A 12,854-nucleotide genomic window follows, 5' to 3' on the forward strand; every position below is an offset into this window, starting at 1 on the left:
GTGAGCTTGGTTACAAGAGGAAGGGATTTACTGGTCAGTGGACTGCTTCCGCTGTCGCCCAAAGTTTTTGAACTTGTCACTGACTTATGATGAATGCGCTGCAGGTGACGTATAAGGGAGGATGTTCCGAGGTGGTTAACGTCCTTACCCCTACTTATTACAGCTTGACAAAGGCAACACACGGCTTGACAAATGTTGTCCGCATTTCTGTTGAAATACTTCCACACCGAAGAGCTGATTTTTTTTGTATTTTCACCAGGCATGTCAATGGCCATATTCCTCCCACGGACAACAGGTGTCTCCCCGGGTGCCTGACTTAAACAAACCACCTCACCATCAGAATCCTCCTGGTTAATTTCCTCCCCAGCGCCAGCAACACCCATATCCTCCTCATCCTGGTGTACTTCAACACCGACATCTTCAATCTGACTATCAGGAACTGGACTGCGGGTGCTCCTTCCAGCACTTGCAGGGGGCGTGCAAATGGTGGAAGGCGCATGCTCATGTCCAGTGTTGGGAAGGTCAGGCATCGCAACCGACACAATTGGACTCTCCTTGTGGATTTGTGATTTCGAAGAACGCACAGTTCTTTGCTGTGCTTTTGCCAGCTTAAGTCTTTTCATTTTTCTAGCGAGAGGCTGAGTGCTTCCATCCTCATGTGAAGCTGAACCACTAGCCATGAACATAGGCCAGGGCCTCAGCCGTTCCTTGCCACTCCGTGTGGTAAATGGCATATTGGCAAGTTTACGCTTCTCCTCCGACGATTTTATTTTAGATTTTTGAGTCCTTTTTTTACTGATATTTGGTGTTTTGGATTTTACATGCTCTGTACTATGACATCGGGCATCGGCCTTGGCAGACGACGTTGATGGCATTTCATCGTCTCGGCCATGACTAGTGGCAGCAGCTTCAGCACGAGGTGGAAGTGGATCTTGATCTTTCCCTATTTTTGGAAACTCAACATTTTTGTTCTCCATATTTTAATAGGCACAACTAAAAGGCACCTCAGGTAAACAATGGAGATGGATGGATACTAGTATACTTATGGATGATGAGCGACTGCCGACACAGAGGTAGCTACAGCCGTGGACTACCGTACTGCGTCTGCTAGTATAGACTGGATGATAATGATATAAAAAATATATATATATATCACTACTACAGGACAGGTATATATTGTATAATGACGGACCTGCTGGACACTGTCAGCACTGCAGACTCCTAAACTACTAGTATGAAGAAGATAGAAAGAAAAAACCCACCACAGGTAGGTATACAATTATGGACGAGCGACTGCCGACACAGAGGTAGCTACAGCCGTGGACTACCGTACTGCGTCTGCTAGTATAGACTGGATGATAATGATATAAAAAATATATATATATCACTACTGCAGGACAGGTATATATTGTATAATGACGGACCTGCTGGACACTGTCAGCACTGCAGACTCCTAAACTACTAGTATGAAGAAGATAGAAAAAAAAAAAACCACCACAGGTAGGTATACAATTATGGACGAGCGACTGCCGACACAGAGGTAGCTACAGCCGTGGACTACCATACTGCGTCTGCTAGTATAGACTGGATGATAATGATATAAAAAATATATATATGTCACTACTGCAGGACAGGTATATATTGTATAATGACGGACCTGCTGGACACTGTCAGCACTGCAGACTCCTAAACTACTAGTATGAAGAAGATAAAAAAAAAAAACCCACCACAGGTAGGTATACAATTATGGACGAGCGACTGCCGACACAGAGGTAGCTACAGCCGTGGACTACCGTACTGCGTCTGCTAGTATAGACTGGATGATAATGATATAAAAAATATATATATATAACTACTGCAGGACAGGTATATATTGTATAATGACGGACCTGCTGGACACTGTCAGCACTGCAGACTCCTAAACTACTAGTATGAAGAAGATAGAAAAAAAAAAACCACCACAGGTAGGTATACAATTATGGACGAGCGACTGCCGACACAGAGGTAGCTACAGCCGTGGACTACCGTACTGCGTTTGCTAGTATAGACTGGATGATAATGATATAAAAAATATATATATATCACTACTGCAGGACAGGTATATATTGTATAATGACGGACCTGCTGGACACTGTCAGCACTGCAGACTCCTAAACTACTAGTATGAAGAAGATAGAAAAAAAAAACCCCACCACAGGTAGGTATACAATTATGGACGAGCGACTGCCGACACAGAGGTAGCTACAGCCGTGGACTACCGTACTGCGTCTGCTAGTATAGACTGGATGATAATGATATAAAATATATATATATATCACTACTGCAGGACAGGTATATATTGTATAATGACGGACAGAGCCGGCGCTACCCACTCAGCAGCTCCTGCAAAGCAGGGAGGCGCTGGTCGGAAGAGGCGCTCTCCCTGCTCTGCTGTTGCTGTTGGCTAATAGTTGCCGCTGCGTCTGTCACACTGTATGACAGACGCAGGCAACGTGAAGCGCGGCTCCGGCTCCCTCCCTCCTGTTTCCACCACCTCTGACCTCCTCATGGCCGTGGCTAGGGGGGCATGTCACCCGGGCGCCGATCCCCCCTAATGCTCCCCTCCCTGTGCAGCAGCCGTCGGGATGAAACTGAACATAAACTACATCTCCCAGCAGCCCTTGCTGCCGGGAGCTGTAATTTACTTTCAGTTTCATTTTTACAGTTATCCGTTTAACAAGATTGAGGGGGCAGAGGCAGGGGACAAGTTACCAAAGCCTTTCCCCACCCCCTTCTTCACCCCACTCAGAGCCAGATTAAGGATGGGGCCCCGGGGGACTCGGGGAGAGAGAGAGAGACACATGCAGTAGAGTGAAATGTGCAAGAGAGCTGTGGAGTGTGTTACAGCCTGTCTGTCTGCAATAGTAAGATAGGCTGTTTTGAAACTTTTATTTTCTACGGTTATCAATTAAATGTGAATTTTATGATCTCAGACAAATATATATACACACATATATATATATATATGTGTGTGTATGTGTGCATATCTATCTATCTATCTATCTATCTATCTATCTATCTATCTATCTATCTATCTATCTATCTATCTGTGTATTGTGTCTGTGTGTATATATATATGTGTGTGAATGTATATATATATATATATATATATATATATATATACTGTGGCACTAGTACTGTGGGCTCTCTGTGGATCACTACTGCTGTGGGCGCTCTGTGTGGCACGACTACTGTGGGCGCTCTGTGTGACACGACTACTGTGTGCGTTGTGTGGCACGACTACTGTGTGCACTCTGTGTGGCACGACTACTGTGTGCGTTGTGTGGCACGACTACTGTGTGCGTTCTGTGTGGCACGACTACTGTGTGCGTTCTGTGTGGCACGACTACTGTGTGCGTTGTGTGGCACGACTACTGTGTGCGTTGTGTGGCACGACTACTGTGTGCACTCTGTGTGGCACGACTACTGTGTGCGTTCTGTGTGGCACGACTACTGTGTGCGTTCTGTGTGGCACGACTACTGTGTGCGTTGTGTGGCACGACTACTGTGTGCACTCTGTGTGGCACGACTACTGTGTGCGTTCTGTGTGGCACGACTACTGTGGGCGCTCTGTGTGGCACGACTACTGTGTGCGTTGTGTGGCACGACTACTGTGTGCACTCTGTGTGGCACGACTACTGTGTGCGTTGTGTGGCACGACTACTGTGTGCGTTCTGTGTGGCACGACTACTGTGGGCGCTCTGTGTGGCACGACTACTGTGGGCGCTCTGTGTGGCACGACTACTGTGTGCGTTGTGTGGCACGACTACTGTGTGCACTCTGTGTGGCACGACTACTGTGTGCGTTGTGTGGCACGACTACTGTGTGCGTTCTGTGTGGCACGACTACTGTGTGCGTTGTGTGGCACGACTACTGTGTGCGTTCTGTGTGGCACGACTACTGTGGGCGCTCTGTGTGGCACGACTACTGTGGGCGCTCTGTGTGGCACGACTACTGTGTGCGTTGTGTGGCACGACTACTGTGTGCGTTCTGTGTGGCACGACTACTGTGGGCGCTCTGTGTGGCACGACTACTGTGGGCGCTCTGTGTGGCACGACTACTGTGGGCGCTCTGTGTGACACGACTACTGTGGGCGCTCTGTGTGACACGACTACTGTGGGCGCTCTGTGTGACACGACTACTGTGGGCGCTCTGTGTGGCATGACTACTGTGCGCGTTCTGTGTAGCATGACTACTGTGAGCATTATGTATTAGGCACGCTATCATTGTGGGCATTTTGTGTGGCACTACTACTGTGGGTATTGTGTATAAGGAGCACTACTGTGTATCGTAATGTGAATTAGGTACACAACTAACTGGTGCAATATGAATCAGGGGCACTACATGTGGTATAATGTGAATGCGATTGTGATACTGTGTGGCGTAATTTTAATTGGGGATACTATTATGTGGCCATGCCCCTTCCATGTGAGACCATGCCCCTTTGACGAGCCCTGTCCCTTTTTTACATATGGGAGGGAGGGCGCAAATTTATTGTTTGCAGGGAGGCGCCGGACACCCTAGCACCGGCCCTGATGACGGACCTGCTGTACACTGTCAGCACTGCAGACTCCTAAACTACTAGTATGAAGAAGATAGAAATATAATGAATGACGGACCTGCTGGACACTGTCAGCAGAATGCGTTTATAGAATAAAAAAAAAAAACACCACACGAGTGTTTAACTTTTTCAGGCAGACAATATACTGGTGGTCACTGCTGGTCAGTCACACTGGCAGCAAAAGTGTGCACTGTTAAATATGTACTCCTGCTATAACTGCTCCCCAGTCTCCCCCACAATTAAGCTGTGTGAGCAGTGAGCACTACTCAGCACAGTCAGATATACATAGATGATATTATCATGCAGCACACTGAGGCTGAGCACAGATATGGTATGTGACTGTGTATCGGTTTTTTTTCAGGCAGAGAACGGATTATATTAAATAATAAATAAAACTGGTGGTCACCACTAGTATAACTATCAGCAAAACTCTGCACTCTCTGAGTACTCCTAATGCTCCAGTAAATCAAGTGTCTCACTCTCTATCTAAACGGAGAGGACGCCAGCCACGTCCTCTCCCTATCAATCTCAATGCACGTGTGAAAATGGCGGCGACGCGCGGCTCCTTATATAGAATCCGAGTCTCGCGATAGAATACGAGCCTCGCGAGAATCCGACAGCGGGATGATGACGTTCGGGCGCGCTCGGGTTATCCGAGCAAGGCGGGAAGAACCGAGTCTGCCTCGGACCCGTGTAAAAAGCGTGAAGTTCGGGAGGGTTCGGATTCCGAGGAACCGAACCCGCTCATCTCTAGTTGAGACTAGATCTTCTTCAGAGAAGTGTGGGAAATACCATCTGACCATAGACAAGAGAAGGTAGGAGAGCAAGATTCAGAACATGGGACCCAAAATGTAACCTCGTGGGCCCTCTTTGCTCGCCATGCTTCGGGCCCGGCTCTCTCCGCCCTGCTTCGCTTACCACCAGGATTACCCCAGGTTACCAGTTTACACTGTCCCTTAACCTGGGTCCTTCCCAGTAGTCACCCTTCCAGTTAGCTGGGTTTGATTCCCAGGTCACTTGACCTGGATTAACTATTTTCTTCTGAGCCGTGACCAGGGTTAACTTGGCAATAACCTGGGTTTTGCGGCAGTTGATTTGGTTGATACTTTAATCCGAACCAACCAAATCAAGCAGTTGAAGCAGTTAAGTGTCACAGAACATCCCAGATATGGATCCACAATGCCAGTAGTTGTTGGTACTGGCACTGAATTTACTAATATATGGTATATGATTGTAGTATTTTGGAGGGCCTACTTATAAATGTATTTATTTTTTACTAAAATGCATTAATGTGAAAATGGATGTTTTCCACTTTTTCACATAGTTATAACTGTATTTAAATTTATCACAGGGTTTTGAGTAGTGATGAGTGGGTTCGGTTCCTCGGTATCCGAACTCCCCCGAACTTCACCCATTTTACACGGTTCCGAGGCAGCCTCGGATCTTCCCGCCTTGCTCGGTTAACCCGAGCGTGCCCGAACGTCATCATCCCGCTGTCGGATTCTCGCAAGATTCGAATTCTATATAAGGAGCCGCGCGTCACCGCCATTTTCACTCGTGCTTTGGAGATGATAGCGAGAGGACGTGGCTGCATTCTCTCAGTTTCTGTGTTCAGTGTGCTGCAAATATCTGTGCTCAGTGTGCTGCAAATATCTGTGCTCAGTGTGCTTGCAAATATCTGTGCTCAGTGTGCTGAAAATATCTACGTTCTCTGCCTGAAATACGCTCCATATCTGTGCTGCATTGTAGTATATAGTAGGAGGACAGTGCAGAATTTTGCTGTGACCACCAGTATATATATAGCAGTACAGTACAGTAGTCCACTGCTCGACCTCTGTGTCGTCAAGTATACTATGCATCCATAGCTGTGCTGCATTTTAGTTGTGTGCAGTATATAGTAAGAGGACAGTGCAGAATTTTGCTGACCGCCAGTATATATATAGCAGTATGGTACAGTAGTCCACTGCTCTACCTCTGTGTCGTCAAGTAAACTATGCATCCATACCTGTGCTGCATTTTAGTTGTGCGCAGTATATAGTAGGAGGACAGTGCAGAATTTTGCTGACCACCAGTATATATATATAGCAGTATGGTACAGTAGTCCACTGCTCTACCTCTGTGTCGTCAAGTTTACTATGCATCCATACCTTTGCTGCATTTTAGTTGTGCGCAGTATATAGTAGGAGGACAGTGCAGAATTTTGCTGACCACCAGTATATATATATAGCAGTATGGTACAGTAGTCCACTGCTCTACCTCTGTGTCATCGAGTATACTATGCATCCATACCTGTGCTGCATTTTAGTTGTGCGCATTATATAGTAGGAGGACAGTGCAGAATTTTGCTGACCACCAGTATATATATATATAGCAGTACGGTATAGTAGTCCACTGCCCTACCTCTGTGTCATCAAGTATACTACAAAAGTTCAGTAAAATGACCCAAAAATCAAAATTAAAAGCGTCTGATGAGAAGCGTAAACTTGCCAATATGCCATTTACGACACGGAGTGGCAAGGAACGGCTGAGGCCCTGGCCTATGTTCATGGCTAGTGGTTCAGATTCACATGAGGATGGAAGCACTCATCCTCTCGCTAGAAAACTGCAGTGCCACTCCTAGATGGGCCAGGTGTTTGTGTCGGCCACTTTGGTCGCTTAGCTTAGCCATCCAGCGACCTTGGTGCACCTCTTTTTTTCTTTGCATCATGTGCTGTTTGGGGACTATTTTTTAAATCTGCCAACCTGTATGACACTGCAGTGCCACTCCTAGATGGGCCAGGTGTATGTGTCGGCCACTTGGGTCGCTTAGCTTAGTCACACAGCTACCTCATTGCACCTCTTTTTTTCTTTGCATCATGTGCTGTTTGGGGACTATTATTTAAATCTGCCATCCTTTCTGACACTGCAGTGCCACTCCTAGATGGGCCAGGTGTTTGTGTCGGCCACTTGGGTCGCTTAGCTTAGCCATCCAGCGACCTTGGTGCAAATTTTAGGACTAGAAATAATATTGTGAGGTGTTCAGAATAGACTGGTAATGAGTAGAAATTATGGTTATTGAGGTTAATAATACTATGGGATCAAAATGACCCCCAAATTCTATGATTTAAGCTGTTTTTTGAGACTTTTTAAGAAAAAATGCCCGAATCCAAAACACACCGGAATCCGACAAAAATTTTTCAGGGAGGTTTTGCCAAAATGCGTCCGAATCCAAAACACGGCCGCGGAACCGAATCCAAAACCAAAACACAAAACCCGAAAAATTTCCTGGGCACATCACTAGTTTTGAGAGATTTATATAAATCTCCTCCACGCCATAAAATTTGTATCTAATCTGCATCATGATCATATTTCCCATATCTCTAATGGGAAATAAAGGTTAGATTTACTATTCTTCAACTGTGGGATAAATTCAGAGGTACTGAAGCTTCTCTAAACTAGAGAAGCAGCCCCTCTTGAGTAAAGGATGGTCAGCACCATTGGTCTTCGAAGCACATTGTGATTAGAAGTGCTAAGGAAACATTGTATGTGTATGCAGTACCTGTAAAAACAATTTGGTTGGTACAGCAATGTTTCTAAGCTCTTTTTAGATTTGCTTAAAATTGCACAATTTCTTAACTTAGAGAAAGATTATAATCAAGAAATAAGGCATTGGTGGGAAATTACCACCTTGACAAAATACTTGGAACTAGGGGTCTGAGGATTCAAAAAATTCCTACTTTAATCCGAACCAACCAGATTTTTTTTTTACAAAATGGAACCAAATCCTGGATTAACTAAAGAGTTAATAGCACTAATCATACAGGATAGAAAAAAATCATTGGAAATTCTTTATGACAAAATTAAAATAACTGAGAATAAATTTGAACCCCTAAAAAACTTGAAAGAGTACACAGAACAAATGAAACTAACCAGCTCCAAAATGGAAAAACTGGAGAGTGACATCATACAACGAAAGCAGAGGAAATTTCATAGAGACATCCAGAAAATGAACACATACAGAAAACAAATGCTAGCATTCATCCTGAAGAACAGAATCCTAAAAGAAAATTCTGGAACAAGCAAAATACAGTTCAAATACACAAAAAATGTGTCCTATAACAAAGAAAATAAAAACACCTGTGAACAAAGGAAACAACCATTGATAAAAACATGCCTGCAAACACCTACACAAAGAAAGAAATACCTACCATACAACTCCAGAAACTTTGAATATAATAGAAAACAAACAACAAAAAGCTTGATGAAGAATTCATACCAATTAGGGAGAGAAACAGAGGAAAATGAAGAAAAACTGCATTATCAAACACTCATGAAGAACATAGAATCAAGAAACCTTGCAGACGAAGAAAGAAACAACACAAGACAAAAAAAAAAACGTGCCCTAATTGAGGATACTGAGGAAAATTTTGATGACTTTTTAGGATCACTCATGGAAGAAGAGAAACCACCAGATTAGGACAGAACCCCACAAACTCAAAAGAATATGAAAATAACTTTACAGTCACCAGGAGAAGGGGTTTCAGGGGTGGAAAACATAAGAAGAAAAAAAGCACTAGACAAACAACATTTGAAAATGAAGGAATACACAACCTGAGCCACAAACTCCTGACAGAACATAAGATCTCACTACTGAATAAGGGACTTAAGTTTTCACCACACTCAAATGCCAGTCAATTTGACCTATACATCGACACACACACAAATTTATCAGGAAACTCTGCATAAAAAAAGTATTTGACAGAGATTATGGACGCAGCAAAAAAAGAAACCAGTAACACTTTTGTACACAGCAAATTCAAACCTATATCTACATTCTTTCCTGCTCACGTAAAAGGACCCCACATACAAACATTTCAGAGACTGGTAGAACATGATATAAGAAAGATCACGGGAAGAGAAAAGAAAAAAATCAATTTAACAGAAGATGAGAAAAAAAGCTTTAGAAGAAATAAAAAAAGTTGACACCCTCATACTGAAACCAGGTGATAAAGGTGGAGGACTGGTTATATTGGATAAGACCCACTATGAATCTGAAATTAACAAACTTTTATCAGACACACAAACATACAAAATATTGGAAGGGGACACTACAAAGATCTATCAAAAAGAGATCATAGAATTTTAGGATGAGGGTCTTGAACTAGGGATTCTAACGGGGAAAGAATTTTATTTTTTATACACTGAATACCTGAAAACTCCAACTTTGTATCAGCTTCCTAAGCTTCACAAAGATGAGAAGCATCCACCTGGCTGAACAATAGTGTCAAGGATTGGATCCCTATTGGCCAACCATTCCAAATATGTCGACTCTTATCTACAAGACCTAGTAAAAATACAGAGACGCTATCTGAAAGACACATTGAATGTTCTCCAACAATTACCTACTATCCAATGGTATGCACAAGTGATGTTTGATCACTGTGCACCTGCATAGATCATAACCTAGGTTGTGATTCAGCAAGATACTTCCTCTCCACAGCAAGCGAATTACCTAATGCACAAATTAACTTCATTATGAGTTGTATTAACTTCATCATTCATCGAATTACTTCTGTTATCAAGGAAGCTACTACAACCAGATCAAAGGGACAGCTATGGGCTGTTCCTTTGCTCCAAGCTACGCGCACCTCATTGTGGCAAAATGGGAAGAGGAAACCATGTGGCATAATAACCCGTACACTAAACATTTAATCTTTTGGAAGCGGTATATAGATGACCTTCTATTTATCTGGCAAGGACCTTTAAAGAATCTTTACAGCAATACTTTCAATACTTAAATAACAATACCTACAGATTAGAATTCACTTCACAAGCAAGTAAAGTAAGACCCTTTCTGAGCCAGGATGCTACTAAGACTCTTATCCACTCACTGGTCATCTCCAGACTGGACTACTGTAATCTCCTCCTGACTGGCATTCCTGACAAATACCTCTCTCCACTACAATCTATCCTCAATGCTGCTGCCCGGCTCATTTTCCTCACCAAACGCACTACGTCCACCTCTCCTCTCTCACTAGACCTTCACTGGCTCCCCTTCCCTTTCAGAATCCATTTCAAGCTTCTCACACTTGCTTACAAAGCCCTCACCCACTCCTCTCCCATCTACATCTCTGATCTTATCTCGCTTTACACTCCCACCCATCCTCTTCGCTCTGCTAATGCTCGCCGACTCTCCTGCCTACGGATTACTTCCACCTACTCCTACCTCCAAGATTTTTGACGTGCTGCACCATTTCTCTGGAATTCCCTACCTCTCCCCCTCAGACTCTCCACCTCTCTACAAAACTTCAAACGGGCTCTCAAGACCCACTTCTTCACCAAACCCAGCCAAATCTCATCCTAAACCTCTGTTCCACGCTCTCTATGTACCCCATCTGTCTCACCCCTGTCTGTCTACCCCTCCCTTTAGAATGTAAGCTCTCACGAGCAGGGCCCTCTTCCCTCATGTGCTTACCCTTTTCTTACTTTAATAATCTTCAGATGCACCAAATCCAGCAGTCTTCTGCCACCTGATACTTATTCCAGTGTCATCTGCTGATGTAGCTATGTTTATTTACCCTGTACTTGTCCTATATTGTCATCAACTGTAAGTTGCTGTTTTCCTGTTTGATTATTTGTTTATGTACTCTGTAATTTGGCGCTACGGAACCCTTGTGGCGCCATATAAATAGAGGATAATAATAATAATAATAATAATAATAATAGTGTCAAAATCAGAAAAATATCACGCTGCACATTGCCATATATGCACCTCATGCGCGTGCCTGCTGCATGTGCACATTCTCTCCCGTACGTGCGATTACACGCAGCCGCGTGATGGCGCCCCTCGAGCGCGTGGTATGTGCATTTACGGTAGACTTTGTGTGCGTCTAGCAGGTGACTCAATCGTTTAATAATAGAACCAAATAGCTCGTTTTATAGATAATGTTCCCCTTAATGATAACTGTAAGTTTGGTTAATGTGACTTGTTCACGGACTTGGGAATCCCTCTTTACGTGGTACAAAGGGTCTGATTAAGGTTGAACAGCTGTGTCTGGTACCTAACTGAAGAGTATTTTATTAGCAATAATCCGGTGTTGGTTAGGTAAAGATTAATCGCTCCTGCGTGTAGTTATGACCATTAGTAGTTTCTGGACATATTCTATATTTGCAGTTCATTATCCATGCGGCGGGAATCCGGAGATTCCAACCCACCTGAGCTGTTTAAAATAGTCACAGCCCACCTGTTCAAACTAACCTATGACCTTTTGATATGATGAGAGGAGACATTCCTGTGTCCAATGAACAATGAGATTGTAGGTCCCTTTGTAGTATACTGTACTCAGTGTATATAAGATCAGCCAGCCTGAACAGCTCTCCCACTCTCTCCACAAACAGTTTTCATATTGATTAACTCGGGGCTGGTACCAGGCTGCGCTGCGATCGTTCCCAGTGTGTGTGTAAGTAATTCTCTGTGATTATATCGCTCTTTGTTTGTATTGGCCACATTCTCTCTCTCTCTGTTTAGTTTAAGATTGTAACGTTATTGTATATTTCTGTCTAGATATTCTGTTAGAATTATATGTTAGTATGTAGTGTATGACTTGTAAACTGTTTTACCCCTTTTCAATATAACTATAAGCTTGTTAGTAAAGGTGTTGGATCCTTAGCACGGTATCGTGTGTTCATTACATTGCAGAGAGTAATAGGAGCGTCTCGATCGCTCAAACAGCTTTAGTGTATACAAGGTTAAGCAGCGTTATATCGCTACAGTGTTTCAGTACAAGGTTTACAGTATAAGAATATCCTTTCTGTGTGTTACATTCAAGGTTTACTGATTGTCATCTTGCGAGCGTCAGCGCCGCTCGTGATCTCCTCGTGGTCTCGAGCGTCCGCTACGCTGATAGCGTAGCATTACGGTTGTCGCTCGCCTATAGCGTGCTCGACACCACGCATTAAGCTGTGAGCGAGCGTGCCGCATGTGCGTCTCGATCACGGCCTAGTGTATGCTACGCTAAATACGTACCCTTATGGTACCCCATACGCCAATTGCGTACTGTGTCTCTTACCCATTATTGTGAAGTTATAAGGTAATCTAAATCAGCATTATCAATTGGCGGCTCGTCCGTCCTCCACATATCCGCACTAGCGAAAACAAACGTTATCCGTCAGCAAGGGCGGGAAGGCAGTATCCCTTCGTATCGGGATACAGTAGTGCTGACTAGATAAGCGTCTGCTTCGCTAGATTGAAGGAGTGCTGGTGGGATCCGGAACC

The 12,854-nt window shown here is 43.9% G+C and overlaps 1 protein-coding gene across 2 annotated transcripts in view; it reads left to right on the forward strand.

Annotated features, from left to right (window-relative positions):
* The window catches only part of LOC134980828 (prolactin-releasing peptide receptor-like), a 152,953-nt gene that overhangs the window by 90,428 nt on the left and 49,671 nt on the right, over nucleotides 1-12,854 (forward strand). The window contains exon 1 of one of the 2 annotated variants that reach the window (XM_063947803.1): nucleotides 2,731-2,903. The exons of the other annotated variant lie outside the window; for it this stretch is intronic. Within the exon in view, the coding sequence (XP_063803873.1) occupies nucleotides 2,856-2,903 (48 nt within the window). The 5' untranslated portion in view covers nucleotides 2,731-2,855. Of the gene's footprint in view, nucleotides 1-2,730; nucleotides 2,904-12,854 lie in introns of those variants that run through there. 2 annotated transcript variants of the gene reach the window in all.

The sequence above is a fragment of the Pseudophryne corroboree genome, chromosome 12 (genome assembly GCF_028390025.1).
Source record: "Pseudophryne corroboree isolate aPseCor3 chromosome 12, aPseCor3.hap2, whole genome shotgun sequence".
NCBI lineage: Eukaryota > Metazoa > Chordata > Amphibia > Anura > Myobatrachidae > Pseudophryne > Pseudophryne corroboree.